This window comes from Scomber japonicus, chromosome 3 (genome assembly GCF_027409825.1).
Source record: "Scomber japonicus isolate fScoJap1 chromosome 3, fScoJap1.pri, whole genome shotgun sequence".
Lineage (NCBI taxonomy): Eukaryota > Metazoa > Chordata > Actinopteri > Scombriformes > Scombridae > Scomber > Scomber japonicus.
Genome location: NC_070580.1, coordinates 16,631,109 through 16,649,293, shown reverse-complemented (window position 1 = coordinate 16,649,293; position 18,185 = coordinate 16,631,109). Strand labels below are relative to the sequence as shown.

General features: G+C 39.8%; 1 protein-coding gene across 1 annotated transcript; it reads right to left on the bottom strand.

Moving 5' to 3' along the window:
* Positions 1-1,104: 1,104 nt before the first annotated feature.
* Positions 1,105-17,204, bottom strand: LOC128355115 (arf-GAP with GTPase, ANK repeat and PH domain-containing protein 1-like). Its single transcript, XM_053315318.1, has 19 exons — positions 16,055-17,204; positions 9,445-9,503; positions 9,267-9,354; positions 9,018-9,103; positions 8,756-8,897; positions 8,534-8,668; positions 8,301-8,422; positions 7,606-7,767; positions 7,176-7,259; positions 6,796-6,900; positions 6,548-6,707; positions 5,683-5,811; positions 5,452-5,589; positions 5,214-5,273; positions 4,736-4,887; positions 3,318-3,408; positions 2,309-2,531; positions 1,880-2,183; positions 1,105-1,392 (listed from the first exon to the last, which is right to left on the bottom strand). Exons 1-19 carry the CDS (start codon positions 17,202-17,204, stop codon positions 1,105-1,107), a joined length of 3,678 nt encoding a protein of 1,225 aa, XP_053171293.1.
* Positions 17,205-18,185: the final 981 nt, after the last annotated feature.

Sequence of the window (18,185 nt, the reverse complement as noted above, 5' to 3'; positions counted from 1 at the left end):
ATCATCTGTTTTTGTACATTCAATCAAAATCAAGGCATTTCATTTTCATTTGTTCATATGCACATCCAGTATTACACTCGCCTTGACAATGACCTGCTGTTGGAGTCACTCACTCTGCAGGTTTTAATGCGCACATCGTGTACAGTGTTCATGTCACACACAGTGATACAAACATAACATAGAAATCTCAGTCTTGGGTGTCAAAGAGTTAATCAGGTGGTTATCAAAGGAAACCAAGAAGCTGTAAATCTCTGAACAGCAATGAGTAACCCTTTGAGTTTTATACACAGAACCAACTGTACAAATCGTACAATAACAATCTGGAAAATGAAGCACTTTTTTTTTTAGAATCATTATATTTTATCAATTAATCTCTATACAGTTATTTTGATCATCTTTAAAACAGCCTCACTCTTCAGCCACTGTAAAGTTATTTTTTTAATAATCAGCTTATACAACCATATGTATGCACAGCTCAACTCCCGGCTTTGTTGAACATAACACAGTATATATGCACTCTCTCTGATCTGGTTTTCTAACATTCATTATCAATAAAGTTTTAAAAACTGTTGATCTGTTTAACATTGGTATTTCAAGCGGAGAAAGACAGACCGAGACATCCATCTATCAAACAGTAGACTTATTGCAGTTCTTTATAAGATAAGCTATTTTAGACCAAAGGCAAATTTCCAGTGGAGAATAAAATTGAATATTGACCGTATGGTGACATATGAATCATACCAGCTGGTATACAGTGCAATACATCCCTATTAGATCTGAATGCAGAGGCATCCCAATGTTATATATATATATATTTTTTAATCTTACTGTCTACGTACAAAGTGTAGTCAGGAAAATGTATACTTTTGTTTTGGTTAAACCTTTCTAGCAGACTGAATGAATGTGCCCATGTTAATTACCAGTGAGTGTTTTCATCCCTGACAAACACAAACACAAACACACCCTATTAAACCTCATCTGACTTCAGGAGTGCAATATCTGGCGACGTGTTCATCAGTCCCACTGGCCTGCGTGAATGTACAGGACACTATGAGGGCAAAGCGACAAGCTGACACACACATACTTCACCACACCACATTTCAATTATGACACTGCTCGTCTGGAGGTGCTGTAACTCAAGCTGGTGCTGCCGCCGCCGCTCTTGTGCGAGATCTTGAGTGTCGTGGCAACTGTCAGGCTCGGCGTCATGGCAACTGGGAAACTGGAGGTCGCAGCCGCTGCGAAACCGACTGTTGCTGCAACTGAGGGGGCTGGTTCATTTGGGCATCCATACTGGATCAAGATGTCGACACACTCTTGGCTGCCAGCACTGCGAGCCAGAGCCAGCGCCGTCTGCCCCTGAGCATCCCGATACCGAACATCACAGCCATACTGAAGTTGATGAGAGGAAGAGGAGATAAAAAAGACTGGATTAGGTTATGTAATTATCCCATATACCACATTTTAAGGAAGTTTTATCATATGAGGTATAAATTGCCCATGGCTTCTTGGGACTAAAAGCTGACAGGACTGTCTTGAATTATCCCAACAAGGCGTGACTCAGTGAGCTTTAGTGCCTTTCACAGACATACGTAGATCACTTTGAGTGGTCTGCTGAGTCATCTGTTTTAATAGTTTTTGTTTCTTGCTGAGTGTATTACTTAGAGGTTGTTGAAGGGTAACATTTATTATTTTGCCATTTTTGCATAAGTCAAAGAGATGGTTGGCTGTGATCGTATATTTAACACCGAGAAGACATTTAAAATTTGATTTCACACTTTGTCAATATTGCATTTTTTGAAGTAATATGATAATATTGGTTCCTATATCACAACTGGCAAAACTGCAGTGAGGTAAACTGAGAGAGAGGGAAACACACCCAAACAAGAAGCTGTGTCATCACCACATCGGCATGTTGACAGGCAGCGTGCAGAGCAGAACCGGGCAGCCGCAGCGCTAGGAGCGACCTGGAGGAGAACGCCAGGCTGAGAGGGGCATTAATGTCCTCCTTAGTGCAGTGGGCCAAAAAGAGCAGTAGCTTGGGGAGGTTGTGCTCCATCACTGCTAACAGAAGACGGCCAGATAGTGTGATATCTGGGCCCTCACCAGGAGTGGGAGGAGGCAACGGCGCCACAAACAGTTTCTGCTCATATTTGGCCCTGATCCATGACTCCCGTTCCTCTCTGGACAAGAAAAGAAAGATGATGAGGAGAGGGTAAATTACCAGTGAAATATATGAACAGATTTCTGTCGTTGTGCCACCCTACTGTGTCAAACATGATTGACTCTTTGGAACAACTCTGCTTACCGGGAAGCATCAGGCAATGGTTTACGATGTCCCAGGGTGCGTGCCTCCCATATACTGTTGACCATGTGGTTGCCGATGGCACTGAGAACCAGTGTGAGCTCTCGTGGCAGATCATCGAGGTCCAGGGAGCGAACACGAGACAGGTGGGTTCCCAAGTTTCTGTGGATCCCAGAGCACTCGATGCATATGAGAGCACCCAGGTTCAGACTGGCCCAGGTTGGATCTTGGAGAGGGAGGTGTACACACAAACAAATTAGACTGCCACTTCATTTGGAACTGAGCTATGTGTCTAACTATGTCGATTTCTCCCATTTTGATCTGTTTCACAAGCAGCATTTACATGTGAAAAGTTTGCCAGTTTGGCCATTTCATGCCACAAAAGTGTTTGAAGCCCTGTGAAATCCTGAAAGTTTTAAAGCAGATTTGTGCCAGACTCCCCCTGACAGGCTGCCCTTTTAGCCTTTTAAAAGTGTTCCAACTTTAGAGGAATATTCAGCATTTGATCTATTTTTGTTTGGTTTGGTAAACTCTAAGACACATATTTAAATGAATAAAAATAGAAAAATACATAAAATTAATTTTTTATCAAAAATTATGCTTAGCAGCTCACTGCTGCTCTGTTTGCTGTGTACTTAAACCCTTCCTAATTGGCCTGTTTACCTTGCAATTAATGTTATAGCAATTGTTAAGGCAGCTGTTTTTCCTTACTAAAGTAAAATGTTTCAAAGCCTTGATGACAATTTAATTCAGTAAAGTATTTAGGTAAAAGTCTCATCTATGTTGTAAATGAACAAGTTAGCAAGTCTGTTATTTACCTGCCAGCAAAATTTCAACTTATGATTCCAAAAATTGAAAACAATAAAAATCGAATTCCTTTTCAACAATATGTTTTGCTAGCAAGCGCTACAGAGCTACAAAGAAACAACCCAGACACACACGGACAGATACAAAGAGGAGAAATTAGACGTATAAATATATAATATAGAACATATATAAATGAGTCACTAACTTGGAGCATCACAGTCAACACAGAAGTTGTTGCCCTTTGCGTTCCGAATGGCCTGCAGAGCCACTGCTTCACTCTGGCTGTTCTTGCGAGCCTGTGAAAAACACAGTATATGATCAAAATGAAAGAAACAACGTCCCTCTGTGATACCAGCTCTGTTGTAGCTACTCTCCTTACTAATGATTATAATTTCCAAATCTCCCTGTGAAAACGCTGTGGAAGATGGCTATTATCATCATTATGTACTAACCATTTAAAGCTGTACAATTAAGGGTTTGGGCCTCATAGGAAATACAATGCCATAACACTGAAATGGAAATGCATCATGGGATTGAGGTTATCATTATATTAGTGGCAATTATCATTTTTAGAGATCATTGATCTAAATCCAAACCAGGATATGTTGCCCACTCAAAACAGAAAACAGCACAAGCCATTAGTGTTAACCCATTAATGGACAATCAGATTAACTGTCCTCATCCCTTTTAAAAGTAGCAGCAGTATTCTAATGGGTGGAGGTCAGCTTCCTGAGACAAAACTGCTTTCCGTCTGGAGTCCCACAGTGCAAAAATACAGCACACACACACATTATAAGGTACTCCAATGTACTTCCTTTTATCCTGGATAGCACAACTTAAAAATTCAAATCTAAAAAGATGCTAAAATTGCTCCAGCTTTCTGTGCATAATGAGCCAAATAAAAAAGAAAGAAAAAAATCACAGTGTGGGACAATCAGTGTGTTTTCATGATTACAAACTATTATCGCTTTTTTTTTTTTTTTAATTTTTTTAACTTTACATACATTTACTGTACTTGTGTACTATGATGCCACTACTACAGAATAATACTTTAAATATCCCCTCTAGTCATATTTAAGGACATATTAAATTACTGTACTCTGCTTGAGATAATAAATTGTGACAGTTTTTTTCCATAAAAGTGTTCAGGCCCTTTGGTAAATACACTTAGAATGAATCTCATTCCTCTCCCTAATAGAAAATTCCCAGAGAAACTTTCCCCCTTCAGCAGATGGATTCAAAAACATTCTTCTAGTGTGTGTGAGTCTGCCAACTACAGCCATGAGAGTAGCTCTGGAAACAGGCAAAATGTCATACCAATATGGGCACCAACATAGCACAACACTAACTGAGGTGCATAAACACACTTCTTGCCATCTCCATGAAAGCAGGAACATTTGGGAGCATGAAATCATCAAAAAGAAGCGACTTGCACCTTAACAAAAAGGGAATTATGGTTGTGTTCTTCTGCCAGTTTTGCGTCTACATAAAAAAAAGAATGTAATGTTTTTTTCCAAGAATATGATACTAATGAATGTGCTTATGTTTTCTCACTATAAATCTCAGCGTACATAAAGTCTCTGAAGAGTACATTATATGCCTTTGCCTTTCGATGTGTCTTGCCTTGTTTTTGCTGCTCTCACACAGCTGTAAGCTAGCCAGGATCTGGCTCTCGATGGCTTGAACCCAGGAATCCCTCTCCTCCACACTCTGGGCTTCAAAGTGCCACGTCTGACCAGTGCTTGACACAATGAGGAAGTCAAAATTATCCTCATCTGAGAGAAAAACATGAACACACAGAAGAGAATTTTAATCTTTTTCATGCAGAAATGTTTTTTAACATAAAGAAAAAGAGTTTGCATGCATCAGTGCAGTTCAAGTTTGACCACAATTAGAATTTTTATGCTTTTATGTAAGTGAACTAGTCAATTAAATCTTTTACCTACATGCTAAAATGTACGTACATGTAGGTAAAATATTTGAGATGTATGGAAAGAATATCAATCAAATATTAGCAATGAATTGATGCTACAGCAGGAGCTTGATGTGTGCAGAGGGCCAGCCAGTGCTTAAAAGATGCAAAGCAACAGATCAGTGTTACCTGTCTTGCTTACATTCCTCAAGCTACCAAAGCTTTTCAGTTTCCACATTTTGCGCTTGGCTGCATGAAAAGATTGAAAATGTCATAGTAACACATAATAAAATGTACACTTTATCAAATGTGTTCTTAGGCTATGAATTATTACTGTTCATTTTTCAATAATTAACAACATATCAACAGTAATATTGTTATTGTCTTGCTTAATGCTGAATATAAAAACACAGTTCTTTATGTTTACCATCTGCTTGGCCAATGGTTGCATCTCCCTTCTGGTTCATGCTCTTCTTTCTGCGATGCTTCTTCCTGTCTGTCACTGGGGAGGCGGAGCCTACATCTTTGGTGGAGGAGGAGCTGGACACACCCTCAACTGCAGAGTCTGGCAACAATTGTACCAAATTATATGAATATGAAAAACATGACTTTAAGTAATGATAAACACTGTATGCACAGATGAAGTTATTTTTCTCACCAACACTTTGAGCATGGTTAGATAATGTGGAAGGACATCGCTGGACACCTCTGTTACTCCTCAGGAACAGTGCTCCACCCAGTCCTTCCATTTCCTCCACTTGCAGGAGGCCGCTGGTGCTTACAGGAACTAAAAATATTATGGCAAACATCTAGTTAATAATAGAGTAATTTTGCCAAACATGAAATGTAAAACTGAGCTACTGAGATTTAAAAAATACATTAATGATTCCGTGTGAACACATGAAAAATTAAAGATACACAAGAATTACTGAAGAAGTCCTGAAAAAGACACTGAGAGGGGTTACTTTTATCTTTCACACATCCTTGCAAAAACTTAAAATCCCTTATGACGCTCTTTTGTTCTTTTGCAAAGGTTTTGCATCCTCTTGTGATTTTTTTCCCTTTCTGGCACAAAGGTTTGACCCCCTTCCCCCTAAAAAAGTCTTTAAAATTCAAGGAACAATGTATTTAGTGTAGGTCTGACTCCTGCTTTCTCCTAACGCTGCCTATTAATCATGTTCTTTATCTTATTTTTTTTACCACACCTTTTTATTCACATTCAGGGTCCATCTAACTTACATGTTTTTGAACTGTGGGAGTAAATGTGGGCAGTATGGACTGATGTTAACAACGAGAAGGATCAGGGTGGAGATTCCAAAACATCAAAAACTGATGGAGCTACACCTCAGCAAAATACTGCATCACACTAACCATTAGATATAGTCAATTTAGGCTCTTCAGGGCTCCATAGTTATAATTTCTCTGAGAGTCAGGAAGAGGAATTGGTTTGACTATGATTACATTTTGAAATTCAGCACATCCTCTCATAGTATACAATCCAGAAAACATGTTTATTCTTTTACCTGGGTTGAGTCCCTCAGGTCCCTGTACATCTTTGACCCTCCCATTGAGCCCGGCTGGAGGGCCGCAGGTTGGTACAGCACGAGGTGGACGCTTTCCAGGCACCTTCACTGTCACCCGCAGAAGATCCATCTCTTTACCTGGGGAATTTAGCATGTAGTCCTGCCAAACCAAACATCAGCCATTACCATCAGCCACTAACTGTTGGTGGTGCTTTCAGCAGCAGCCTGTAAAATGCGCTCTGACTCACATTTACGCTGGAGTGATAGGACAGTATGCCATCGTTGGACAGCGTGACATACTTCTTCTTCCACTCTTTGTTGAGTGAGTTCCCGCTGCGCTTCAGTAAGATGCCCTGATGGAGGTGACAAAACAGAAGAGTGTAAATTTATTGCTAATGTCTTCTGTGTTAATCTCGCACATTTCTTCAGTTTGATGTCTGTTGGCTGCCAAAAACACCCACAATCTATTCATCATGCCAATATGGGAGATCACAGCACTTCATCACTTCAAACGATGAAGCTGCTGTCACACATTTAATTTTAAGTGACTGCTGGTGTGATGTCCTCTGCAGAGGGTCATTAGATATATCAGATTTGTCTCAGCATCAAGTGCAAATCAGTGTCCTACCTGTTTGATGGGAATTGAGCGTCCACTTCCCAGATCTCCTTTACAGTCTGCACTCCGTCTGTTTGAATCACTGCCTCTCCGGCCCTAGACAAAGGACAACAGGAGCAATAACTGCATCAGAGGCAACAGAGGGGTGATTGGTTAAGATTGTAAATATCATTTATAACTCTAACTTTGTTTTAGAAAATAGAGTATTGAATCTTTTCTTGCCCAAGAAAAGCATGTAGAATTATGAATGAGGTTTCTGGTGATTCAAAGGCCTGGCTTATGATTAAGGTGTTATCTATAGAAATTGTCTTTTGGACTTAAAATTAAAGCTGGACTAATCAATATGTTTCTATATTTTTCCAAAACAGAGCTTAAAGGAGAGTGAATATTGGAAACACAGCTGCAAATGAATGACAATGTTGTTCTGTGTCTATGTACTTACCGCAAATCGGGAAGTGCGTCTTCGAGTGGCACTGCGGACTGACCCCGGCATGGCACTGTCCTGTTTCTCCCCTCTCGCTGTCCTGCCGATCTCTTTATGAGTAATCACAGGAGTGGAGGGAAGTGATGAGGAGTAGTCACTGCTCTGACCACCATTACTGGCCTGGGTGAGGGGAGACAGATAATTGACTTTATTATGAGTCAATGTGAATTTTCTTTTCTAAGAATATACTTGGTGTTTCTTCTTCTTTGTATAATGCAGGACAAACAATGATACAAGCAATGAAATGACATAAAGCAAAAGTAACATGTTGTGTTAACATTTCACTCAGAGAGTTTGTAGGAAAATGCTAATTCAATAGTTCAAAGGGTCCTCCCAAATGTTTCACATTGTAAAGGGACAGATATCTTATATTACTAACGGTAAATAATCAGAGCTACAGTATGTGGAGTTGTTGAAAAAAGGCAAAACCATTGACAGAAAGTCTAGCAAAACTGGACCTCAAATGCCCACCCAGAGCCTGCACATCATTTCTACAAAATATATTTCCTTCCACAATAAGGATTTCAATTTCAGTTGGACTTACAGCACCACAGCAAATCTAAAATATGCAACAGACTCAGCAAGAAAAGGTGCACTTAAATGGTATTACTTTGTACCATTTCTTTCTGACATATGGTGCTTAACAGTTTTACCTGTCCTGGAAAGATGCCAGACACTGGGGTGGAGCCTCCAGAGTGACTGGGAGAGTTAGGGAGAGATTTACAGGAAGCCAGTAAGGCAGCTTGCTTCTTAGCTGCCATGATCTTCTGAGCAGCTGCGGAAGGAAAAAACCTGTAACATTAGCACTAAAAAAGAAAGAAACCTTCAGATATCTTTGTACTCTACTGTATTATTCTCTCTGTTCTGGTATGACAGAGAAGCATACCATCAGTGAAGACTCTGTTCACATTGAGGCCGTATGTAGCACAAGTTTCATAGTAAGTGCAACGCCGCACATCTGAGCAGAGCTGTCTAGCCCTGGCATCATCTATTACTCTGGGGTTGGTGCTGCTGATCTTATCTGCAGAAAGCAGAAAGCACAAATACAACAATAGTTCACCTCTTAGAAGATTCAAATCAAAGGACATGTTGTGTGCAAGCATCTTACCTTGTGTGCCGACTACTACAAAAGGTATTTCAGTGACCGGCCGGTGGATAGAGAGCTGGTGGTAGATTTTGTAAACTTCCAGGAAGCTGGACTCATTTTCTAAACTGAAGACCAAGATAATTGCATCCACCCAACTTGCAAACTGAAGAGAAGGCAGAAGAAGAATTCTACTCAAAAAACACAAGGGCAGGCTGATAGTAATTTACACAAAGTCTAATTAGTTGTTCACATTATCCAAGGTCAGGTCCGTTTCCATACCCACCTGAGCACTTGGGAGTTCTGTTTCCTCTCTGATTATCAGCAGGTGGCTCTGTCCATCAACCAGGGCGTCCTTAATGTACTGGCGCCCTGAAAAAAAAAAGAAGATGAAACAAGTAATTTACTCTAAGACTATGATGAAATGTTACACCTGTGTATGAGAAGTAACATTGTCTGTGATGACAAAGGCCTATCGCCAGTTGACATAGAAAGACCCACAGAAATGTTGTAGGGGAGGATATGTGAAACTGACCCTCAGAGTTTTCCAGCGGCAAGTAACTTCCTGTTAAGTGTCTGTGGACCAGAGCAGACTTCCCACTGCACAGGCCTCCCAAAACACCCTGATGAACAAACACACAGATGAAAAGATGATACATTTAGTATTGAATTCTGCTCACTGACTTGTAAAAGAAATGTCTTTTAATACTTACCAGGTGAAGTTCTTGTACAGTTTGGCTGATGGTCCATTCTTGACTGCTGGTGCATCCAGCTGATTACAAAGGAAATAAATGGAATAATTAATAAAAAAGCATAAAGTAAGCTCTCAGTGCTGCAATGATTTGATATATTGGTAATTAGTGTTTGGGTGACAAGGTACAGTTTAAAGAATAGATAAGGCAAAAATGTAGCTCATGGAAGTTGTGTTTTAATTTGTTTCATGGCGCTAACAGTGTCTTTGAGAAGAACTAGAAAATGACTGATCATTTTTTGATTTAGGCTCACATTGAACAAATTGAGTGAGGAGAGATGTCATTTTTGGCCACCATCTTAGTTTGGATTAAAATGTAGGATTAGGAGGCCTAGCACTGTGACTCACTGTAATGACAGAACATGGGAGGCACAAACTGAAGCTGATCCCATTTCTGTACTATACCAACAATTATGACACTATCCTCAATTTCCAAAGCAGAAAACAATTTCTGACTAGAAATACCAGGATATGGCCAGAAAAGCGTTTTTGTAGAACGTTATAATGTCACAGTGAAGCTGAACTTTGGTCTTTTAGATATAAAATAACATCACTTTATCCTTTTATCATATTAAACATTTGTGTGAAACTTTGTCATAATTCTTGAGTAATGACCAAGAACATATTCTATGAGGTTGCAATGACCTTGGCCTTTAATCGCCAAATTCTAGTCAGTTCACCCTTGAGTCCAATTCGATGTCTGTGCCAAATTTGAAGAAATTCCCTCAAGGTGTTCCTGAGATATCGCATTCAGAATGGTAATGAGAGACACGGTCCGATGGACGGACGGCCAAACCAATAACTTGATGCTGCTGGCCTCGACTGTCGTCGGCACAGAGGCATAAAAATGTCAGACTGCTTTAACAAGTGTGACACAACTGAGCTTTGTAACAGTACAAACAAGAAACAGAGGTGATCTCCACTAACAGCAAAAAGAGTTTTTAACAACTCCACAACTTTCATATTAACATGTTCTAAGCATCCAAACTAGTCACCCACACATCCATGAGTCACATGCATTTTGTCCAGAATCTGGAAGATGTGTAGGTAACTTCATTTTTAGCAGCGTAACACCCTGTTTCCACTACCTGTGCCTATATCTGTAGCCTCCTATACTAACAAAAATGAAATTGATAAACTCTCCCAAAATGTTGTGGTGAAATCCCTTATAAATGTCACTGTTGACTGCTGGGCAGGTTGATCCTGACTGCCTGCAGCCAGAGCACAGTGTGGAGTGTCAGGGTGTCCAAACCTCCTTTCTGGGTGCAGAGAGGCTGCAGCTCTCAGCGAGTGCCCAGAAAATCCAATCAAGTGTACAACCATGCAAGTCTGCACGAGTTAGTGAGCATGCCAGATATCTTTAGTTCATCCCAACATTGTAAAACACACTACTCTTCTTTCTCTTACTGTAGTTACCCTGCAAAAACTCCTCCTAACAAGTCTTTTATTCTTTTATTCAGCCTTGAAGACTTATTCATCTTATAACTGCGGTGAGATAAATCATCTTGTTCCCAGTGCAGTTTCCCTCATTTCATGAATTTTATAGAAGTCAGTCTCAGTGAATCAAGACAGAATATGACAGTTGGTGCTTGGTGGTCTAGAGAAAAGGAAACCTGATTCAAAAAGACTTTGGCAAGAAGCTCATCATCAGGCGAGTCAAATAATGGAAAATAAAAATGTTTTATCACTTGTTTTGAAAATGTATTGAGAATTATCATTGATTCTATCTATTGATGATACTATACTACATTTATTGAATATTCCATGAAAAGGAGAAACTGCACTGAGAAAAAATGTAATTATTGCAATTGTGACTTTTACTTGTAAGAAACATACAATAATATGTTGAGGGATGAAAATGAGACCAAATTACTTGTTGGATGTTTTTTTATACTTAATGATCAATAGTGAGACTTTGGTTACATCTATGTTAAAATGTATTTCAATCAAACAAAAACCAATTGGCAGAAGATAACTTCTGTTAAGGGGCTCATTATGTCATCAGCATTTCCGGGGATCTTAAGTCTTTGAATTGCATCGGAAATATACTAAACCTAACCTCATACAGGATATAAAATTATTCCATAAAAAATATTCTATTTAAATAGAGAAGTGAAATGCTTTTAAAGTAAATGGACACCATGAACAACTAGTGCACCATCTTTCATTGCAATATGACTTAAGGTCCACAAAGGATTTAATACCATTTATTGTTTTCAGGCTTTGTTCTATCAACCAAAACATGATAGTGACTGAGTGTTTATATACAGTATAATAAGAACTCACATTATGTTCCCAGTGCCATGATTATAAATAGTTTCTGTATTAAAGCCAAATACATCTAGTTCATTGGTTAACTGAGTTCATAATGATCCAGCAGCATGCTTTGTACATGCTTTATCAGGTTTGATACTGATAAGAGTAAAATATATAAACACTCATTACAGTGGTATAGTCAGCCAGGTAAGTCACATTTGTTCAGCTCTTTCTGGAGTCCAAGTGTTAGCGTTAATGCACTACTGTGAGAATTTCTTTTTATTACTCCATAGCTCACTCTTTAATTTAATTCTTAGTCACTGTAATATTTCTGTTCCACACCCTGCAGAAAATATCAATCATGAGGCACTTACTCTCTCATATTCAGCAGTCACGTTTATCTAGAAAGAAATAACTCCACTAGTTTCAGGGCTGTAAAAAAACAAGGATCAATAGCTTGAAAGGGGGAATAAAACAGCCCCCTCCACTCAAAAGTGTGTTTTTCTTATTATTTATTAAGTTAGATGTTTGATCTTCACATAGCAGAATGGTGTACGTGCAGAGGTTTTTCACATTTATCTGTTCAAGGGGAAAAGTTTTTCTGGGCTCACCAAAAATTTGAGTTAAAGGGGAATACCTACAAGCTGGATTTGTGACATTACAACTAGTTTGGAGACAGTTGTGGCCCAGTATTGCATTGATATAAGTGTGATGTGGAAACTTGCAGCCTACAGTGCAGAAACACTGAGAATAGACATAACAGTGAAGTAGGAGACATCTTGTGCCCAGCTGTTAAATTTTGGAAATGAAAAATCTTTACAAATTCATAAATCCTGTCATTTTTAATGAGGGTGAAGAATAAAAAGTAATTTTAAGTATTCTAATGAGATTATTGAACTTTTTTGTGGAAGAACTATTGAACACAAATTATTATCCAGAGTAGTATTTAATTTTATTGTATTTTATAGCCATCTTAAAGCATGTCTGTAGGGATTATTTAAATTCTACATGAAATGCCTTAAGGATATTTTGTAGTTTGGATGCACTGAACAGCATGGTTTGAGTACCACAGCTCTATCCTCAGTAGGCTGACAGCAAACTTGCATTAGTGAATGGAAATTCAATAAAGCAAACACACAGCCATAAAGGACAACATACACATCTGCAGATGTGAGGCTGAACAGAGCGAGACAAATGCCTGCAAGAGTGAACACATGCATCCGAATTCAACAAACACACACTCTGGGTAATACTGATGAAGATTAATATGGAAATCACCATTGTCACAGACAACGACACAGATACTGCTTGCACACACACACACATACACACCCACATGCACATGCACACACACCCACACGCACACTCTGAAGCTGTTGGGTCACGTTGTACCGGGCGGAGCCTCGGTGTCGGCCGACTCTCTGGGGACACAGATTCTAACTTTAAACCCTGTGACTCTCCTTCATCCCCATCTTTGGGCAATCCCCACACCCACACTCCCCTCCATCAACAGCGTCACACCACAGACCAAATAGCATCTCTCACGGCTTTGCTGTTGCCATGGCAACTCCATTTTCCAGAAGCCTCCAGCCTGGGTCTCTATACAACAAATGGTCTCTCATGGCTACAGCGACATGTGTGAGAGGAGTAGAAAGATGATGTCCACTGGTGCACATATGAAAGTGCGTCTCTCACTATTTTTTCATTGCTGAAAAATATGTTTTACAGTGACTTACATAAATAATATTCATCTGTCATCAGAATAATGACATAATATGCTGAAATTACAGGTTCAACATGACACCTTTTAGACTCTGCTGCTCACGCACACTAACAAAATACAGCGTAGACGAATGAATAGGCTCCATTTGGAGGCTGATTAACTCTGTGCACAGAGCAGGAAGTAGCAGGTTCCCTCGCTCCTCACTCCTACATTCCCCCTCTCCTCACTCCTCCGATGAACACAGCTCTGTGTATCCCCAACCTTAATTATTCATGTCCCACTTACTCCTGACAAATTATTCAGAGCTTACGCCGATCCTACATTCTCTGTCATAGATGATTTTCTTTAGAATATATTAATAAAGATTAAAGATTGATAAAGTTGCATCATTTCCTTTATTTCACATAGACAAGTATGAATATTTCATGAGGTCTTTACTTAGTTTTTGACAAGACTGAAGTCATTTTTATTTGTTTAATTTTCAGGATTTGGGGAATTCCTTAAAACAGATATCCAAAACAGTGAGCACATTAGTGACAATACAGAGGCATTTCATTGCATATTAACCACACAATTTAAGATTTTTAACCCCCTCCACTATTCCAATGCCTACAGTGAAGCTGTATTGTGGCATCCTTATAAAGAACATCTGTAAAGAAGGGATGCACTTCTTACACATGTGAGATATATTTTTGATGAAAATCTGAAAACTGTGCCTCCAACATGAATTAAGTGAAAATCCCATTTTAAGCTGTTTTTATTTATGCAGTCACATTTGTGGCTACTGAAGTTTGAAAAAGTTTATTTATTTATAACTAACTAATATTTTATTCCATCTTAATGCACCTCCAGCAACAGATCCCAGCGTTTGTTTTTGATATTTTTCTTAACATCTAGATATATATTTTTTATCATAAATCTTAGCGCTTGTAGCAATGAGTCAATTATTAAATCAGTCACCAACTATTTTGATTTTCTTAAAGAAAAAACCCCAAATTCTCTGATTCCAGCTTCTCAAATGTAAATATTTTCTGGTTTATTTAGTGTTCTATGATAATAAACTCTTTGGGTTGTGGACTGTTTGGGACTGAAGACACTATCCTGGTCTTGGGGAAACAGTGATCGCATTTTTTCACCATTTCCTGATATTTATATAGACCAAACAGCTACTCAATAATCAAGAAAATAATCAACAGATGAATCGATTATGAAAATAATAGTTGGAGTCACGGTAAACCTAATAATCATTATAGTGATGCAGTTAACAATTAATACCCATAACAGTTTCCTAAAAAACTATTGTCAAAGAAAACAATAGATTCACATTTGAGAAGCTGGAATCAGAGAATTTGGGTTTTCTGTCAATCAGATAACCGATTAATCCACCAATCATTTTAGCTCCACACCATATCTGAATAAGTCATTTATCCATTTGGGCCATTACAGAGAGAAATCTGACAAATGACCGGATAGATGCCATGTAACTGCTTCGCACATTTAAAAATCTATCTCTAATCTAAAAAATACATATTCCAAACCCATACATATCTCCCAGGCAAAATCTCCTCTGCAGCTCCGAATAGAAGAGCAGCGTTTTCTTTCTCTTTAGACCTGTAATTCATCTCAAAGGAGCCCCATTTCATTAGATCTCATTGTGATAGTATTTCCAGCAAAGTTATTTCAAGTAATTGTGTAGCTCTTAGGAGTAGTATCAGAAACACAGAGAGCTCGGGGCAGTAATGAAACAGCAGAATCATGTTACCAAATCCCTCAAAGACAGGAAAGGTTAGCAGCTGGAGTTTAAACTTGTTTCTTGGCTCTCTATACTATTAACTCAATACTTACAGTAGCATGTCACAAACACTAACACAGTTAATCTGTAAAGCTGCCAGCTAACACATGTTCATGCTAACTTAACCATTCTACTTAAAGCAATGTAATAATCAATCTTCTTAAAAGGAAAAGAAAACAGCTTATTCTTATTGAAATAAACACAGAAAAAACCATGTTAAGCCACATTTAAATCCATTTAATTATCAGGTGCCAATATAAATGAAATATTTAAGTAAATTAACAAATTATAAGCGCATTAGAGCATTACATGAACTCTAAGTGGGAGCAGATTTTTGGTGTAGGTCCACACAGCTCCAGAGAGGGCAGTATTAATGGCAATAAATATGTGATCCTGTATAATCACATTAAATAAAATGGTCTTCTTAGTCACTTAATCTCAGCCCAAGTGAGCACTGATGAGTGAAGTGAAACGGCAGATGTGACAGTTATCTGCCACCCTCACCAAATTATCATGAAAGACTAGTTTCTTGTCTGTAGAGTTGTGTGAATGATTCAGCTGGTTCATTTCACCGACAGCAATCTTTAATAATGTTTTGTTATGCATGTTCACCACTGTGGAGAGCCCAAATGTGTAAAACAGTGAGCTGGTTTGATATAGTGCCGATTATAACTGTAAAATGCTGCCATAATTCTCTGTCACACAGTAATGTTCTGTGTGTGTGTGTGTGTGTGTGTGTGTGTGTGTGTGTGTGTGTGTGTGTGTGTGTGTGTGTGTAGTAGATGCATGAGGTGTACTTACCCTCCTCCTCACTAGAGCCCCTCTCCACAGCTGGATAGAGGGGCGGTGCAGTGTTGGCACTGGGTGGCACAGCTGTACTTTTGGTGAAAATCCCACTAATGAACTTGAGCATCTTTCGATCACGAGCAGGGCCCCTTTGGATTGTTCCTCCCTGGCCGTCCTTCCCCTTCTTCAGTTCTTCTGAGGGGGAATGTAGGTCGCTGTTGTCCAGGGTACGACTTGTACTTTTTCTTTGAGGCCTGGGCATATCAGCGGAAGGAGGAGCAGGCAAGGAAACTGAAACTGTCTTGTATCTCTCCCCCTGAGGGCTGTCCCTCGTCATCACACCTGTAAATCCTCCACTCATGGGAGCTCCAGGGCGGATGAGTGTACCTCTACCATCACTGTCAGCCCAGGACGCCCTGTAAGGCCCAAGAGTTGTAGGTGCCATTAAGGGGGACTGGTCCCCGAGGCGGTTATCCCTTCGGTCTAAAGTCTTAGCAGAGTGATACAAGCTTGAATTGGCCTCTCTGATCTCCCTCCAGGATGCAGAGTTGCCTCCTGCATGTGACCTCATCAGGACTTCAGGGCGCTGGCTGACCTGCGGTGGGACGGAAAAAGGGAGGCTGCAACGTGAGCGACTGTTCAGGTCGGCTCCATTTTCACCCTTTAGGAAAAGCATGGGGGGCTCCCTGTAGAGCTCTGTTTTAGGACGCATGGCATCTGAGCGAGGTCCCTCTCTGCGTACAGTTGCCTCATAGCTAGTTCCTCCATACACTTTCACCATTTGCTTCATAGGTGGATGCACAAAAGAAGTGTCTTTACTCTTTCCGACTGATACAAAGTCTTTTTGATGCCCATGAGTCTCTCTCCTCTCGGGCTTCCCCCAGTTTGTATTGGGGCTGCCATACTTGAATGGCACCTGTTCCAATTCTTCTTCCACCTGTATGCATGCTTTCTCTTCTACTGGCACACACACAGGTTCTTCCTCCCTTTTAGTAGCATTGCCTACCTCCTCTTCCTCCTCCTTCATAGGGCTCCCTTCCACCTCTGGAAGGGGCTCCTTCTCCACTTGGTCCCCTGCTCCATCCTCTGGCACAGCCTCAACCTTCACCAGAGTGAGGGAAATGAGGTAGGTGGTGCGTTTCTGTGGGTTGCCCGCTTTGCTCATTGGGACAGCAGACCTGAGCACAGTGGCATCTGCTCTCTGACCTAGCCAGACCTACAAACCTCAGTCATGACATCCAGGACAAGACTGGAGCAGAAGAAAAAGAAAATCTAAGATTACACACACCTGCCTGAACCTTGCGTAGCTGATGATGTCTCAGTCTGATCTATCAGGCAGATGGAGTTGACAGGAATCCTGCTTTCTTTACAGCTTAGTAAAAACACGAAGAGGAATGCTGAAAATTGCAAATTTCAGAATATATTTAAAAGCATGATCCAGTGGTAAAACAAGTCTAGACTGTTTTTTTAATGCCTCCATTAATCCTCTTCAATGCACACCGCTACTACTGGTCTCTACCACTGATTCATTCATAATCCTCTCCTCTCTGTGCCTTGCTTTCCTTCTTAAACTAATTTATTCTACACAAATCTGGCATGTAGACAAATGTATAGATACAGGAAGACATTTCTTCCTATAGTGTTGATGACTTATAGCCTCTGATTGTAGCCTGGAATTATGCAACAGTCAATACATTCGGTTTATCCATTTCTTGACTCACACTGGCTGAATAATGCCACCTTAGTACAGTATGTGTCTTGGTTTTCGCTCATCTCATACCTTCATTTTTCCTGAAGAATATCCATTGAACATATTGTTTCTGCACAATTGAAGATGTTCTCTTGTCACCAGAGGATCATTCACATCAAATACCACATCAAACAAGACTGACAAAAAAGGAGCTTCAGCTGATCAGCCCAAGAGAAAAAAAAACAAATGAAAAGGAACAGGGTGAAAAAACATCAAAATGGAAATCATTCACTTGTCACGAAGCGTCTGGCAGCTGGAGCCTCCATTCGACAATGTCATGCATAAAATTATGTATGCACGGTGTGAGGGTCACAGAGAGATGCTGAAAAACATCTGTTGTTATGTCCCCAGAACATTAAAATAAGGAAGATAAAGTAGCTGGATGTAAGCAACCCA

Excerpts from the sequence above, each read along its gene's own strand:
- LOC128355115 (XM_053315318.1), bottom strand. The coding sequence starts at position 17,204 with ATGAGCAAAGCGGGCAACCCACAGAAACGCACCACCTACCTCATTTCC. Across the intron at positions 7,768-8,300 it reads CTGGCATCTTTCCAGGACAG|GCCAGTAATGGTGGTCAGAG; the intron begins GTAAAACTGTTA and ends CCCCTCACCCAG. Across the intron at positions 1,393-1,879 it reads TGACACAGCTTCTTGTTTGG|TATGGCTGTGATGTTCGGTA; the intron begins GTGTGTTTCCCT and ends CATCAACTTCAG.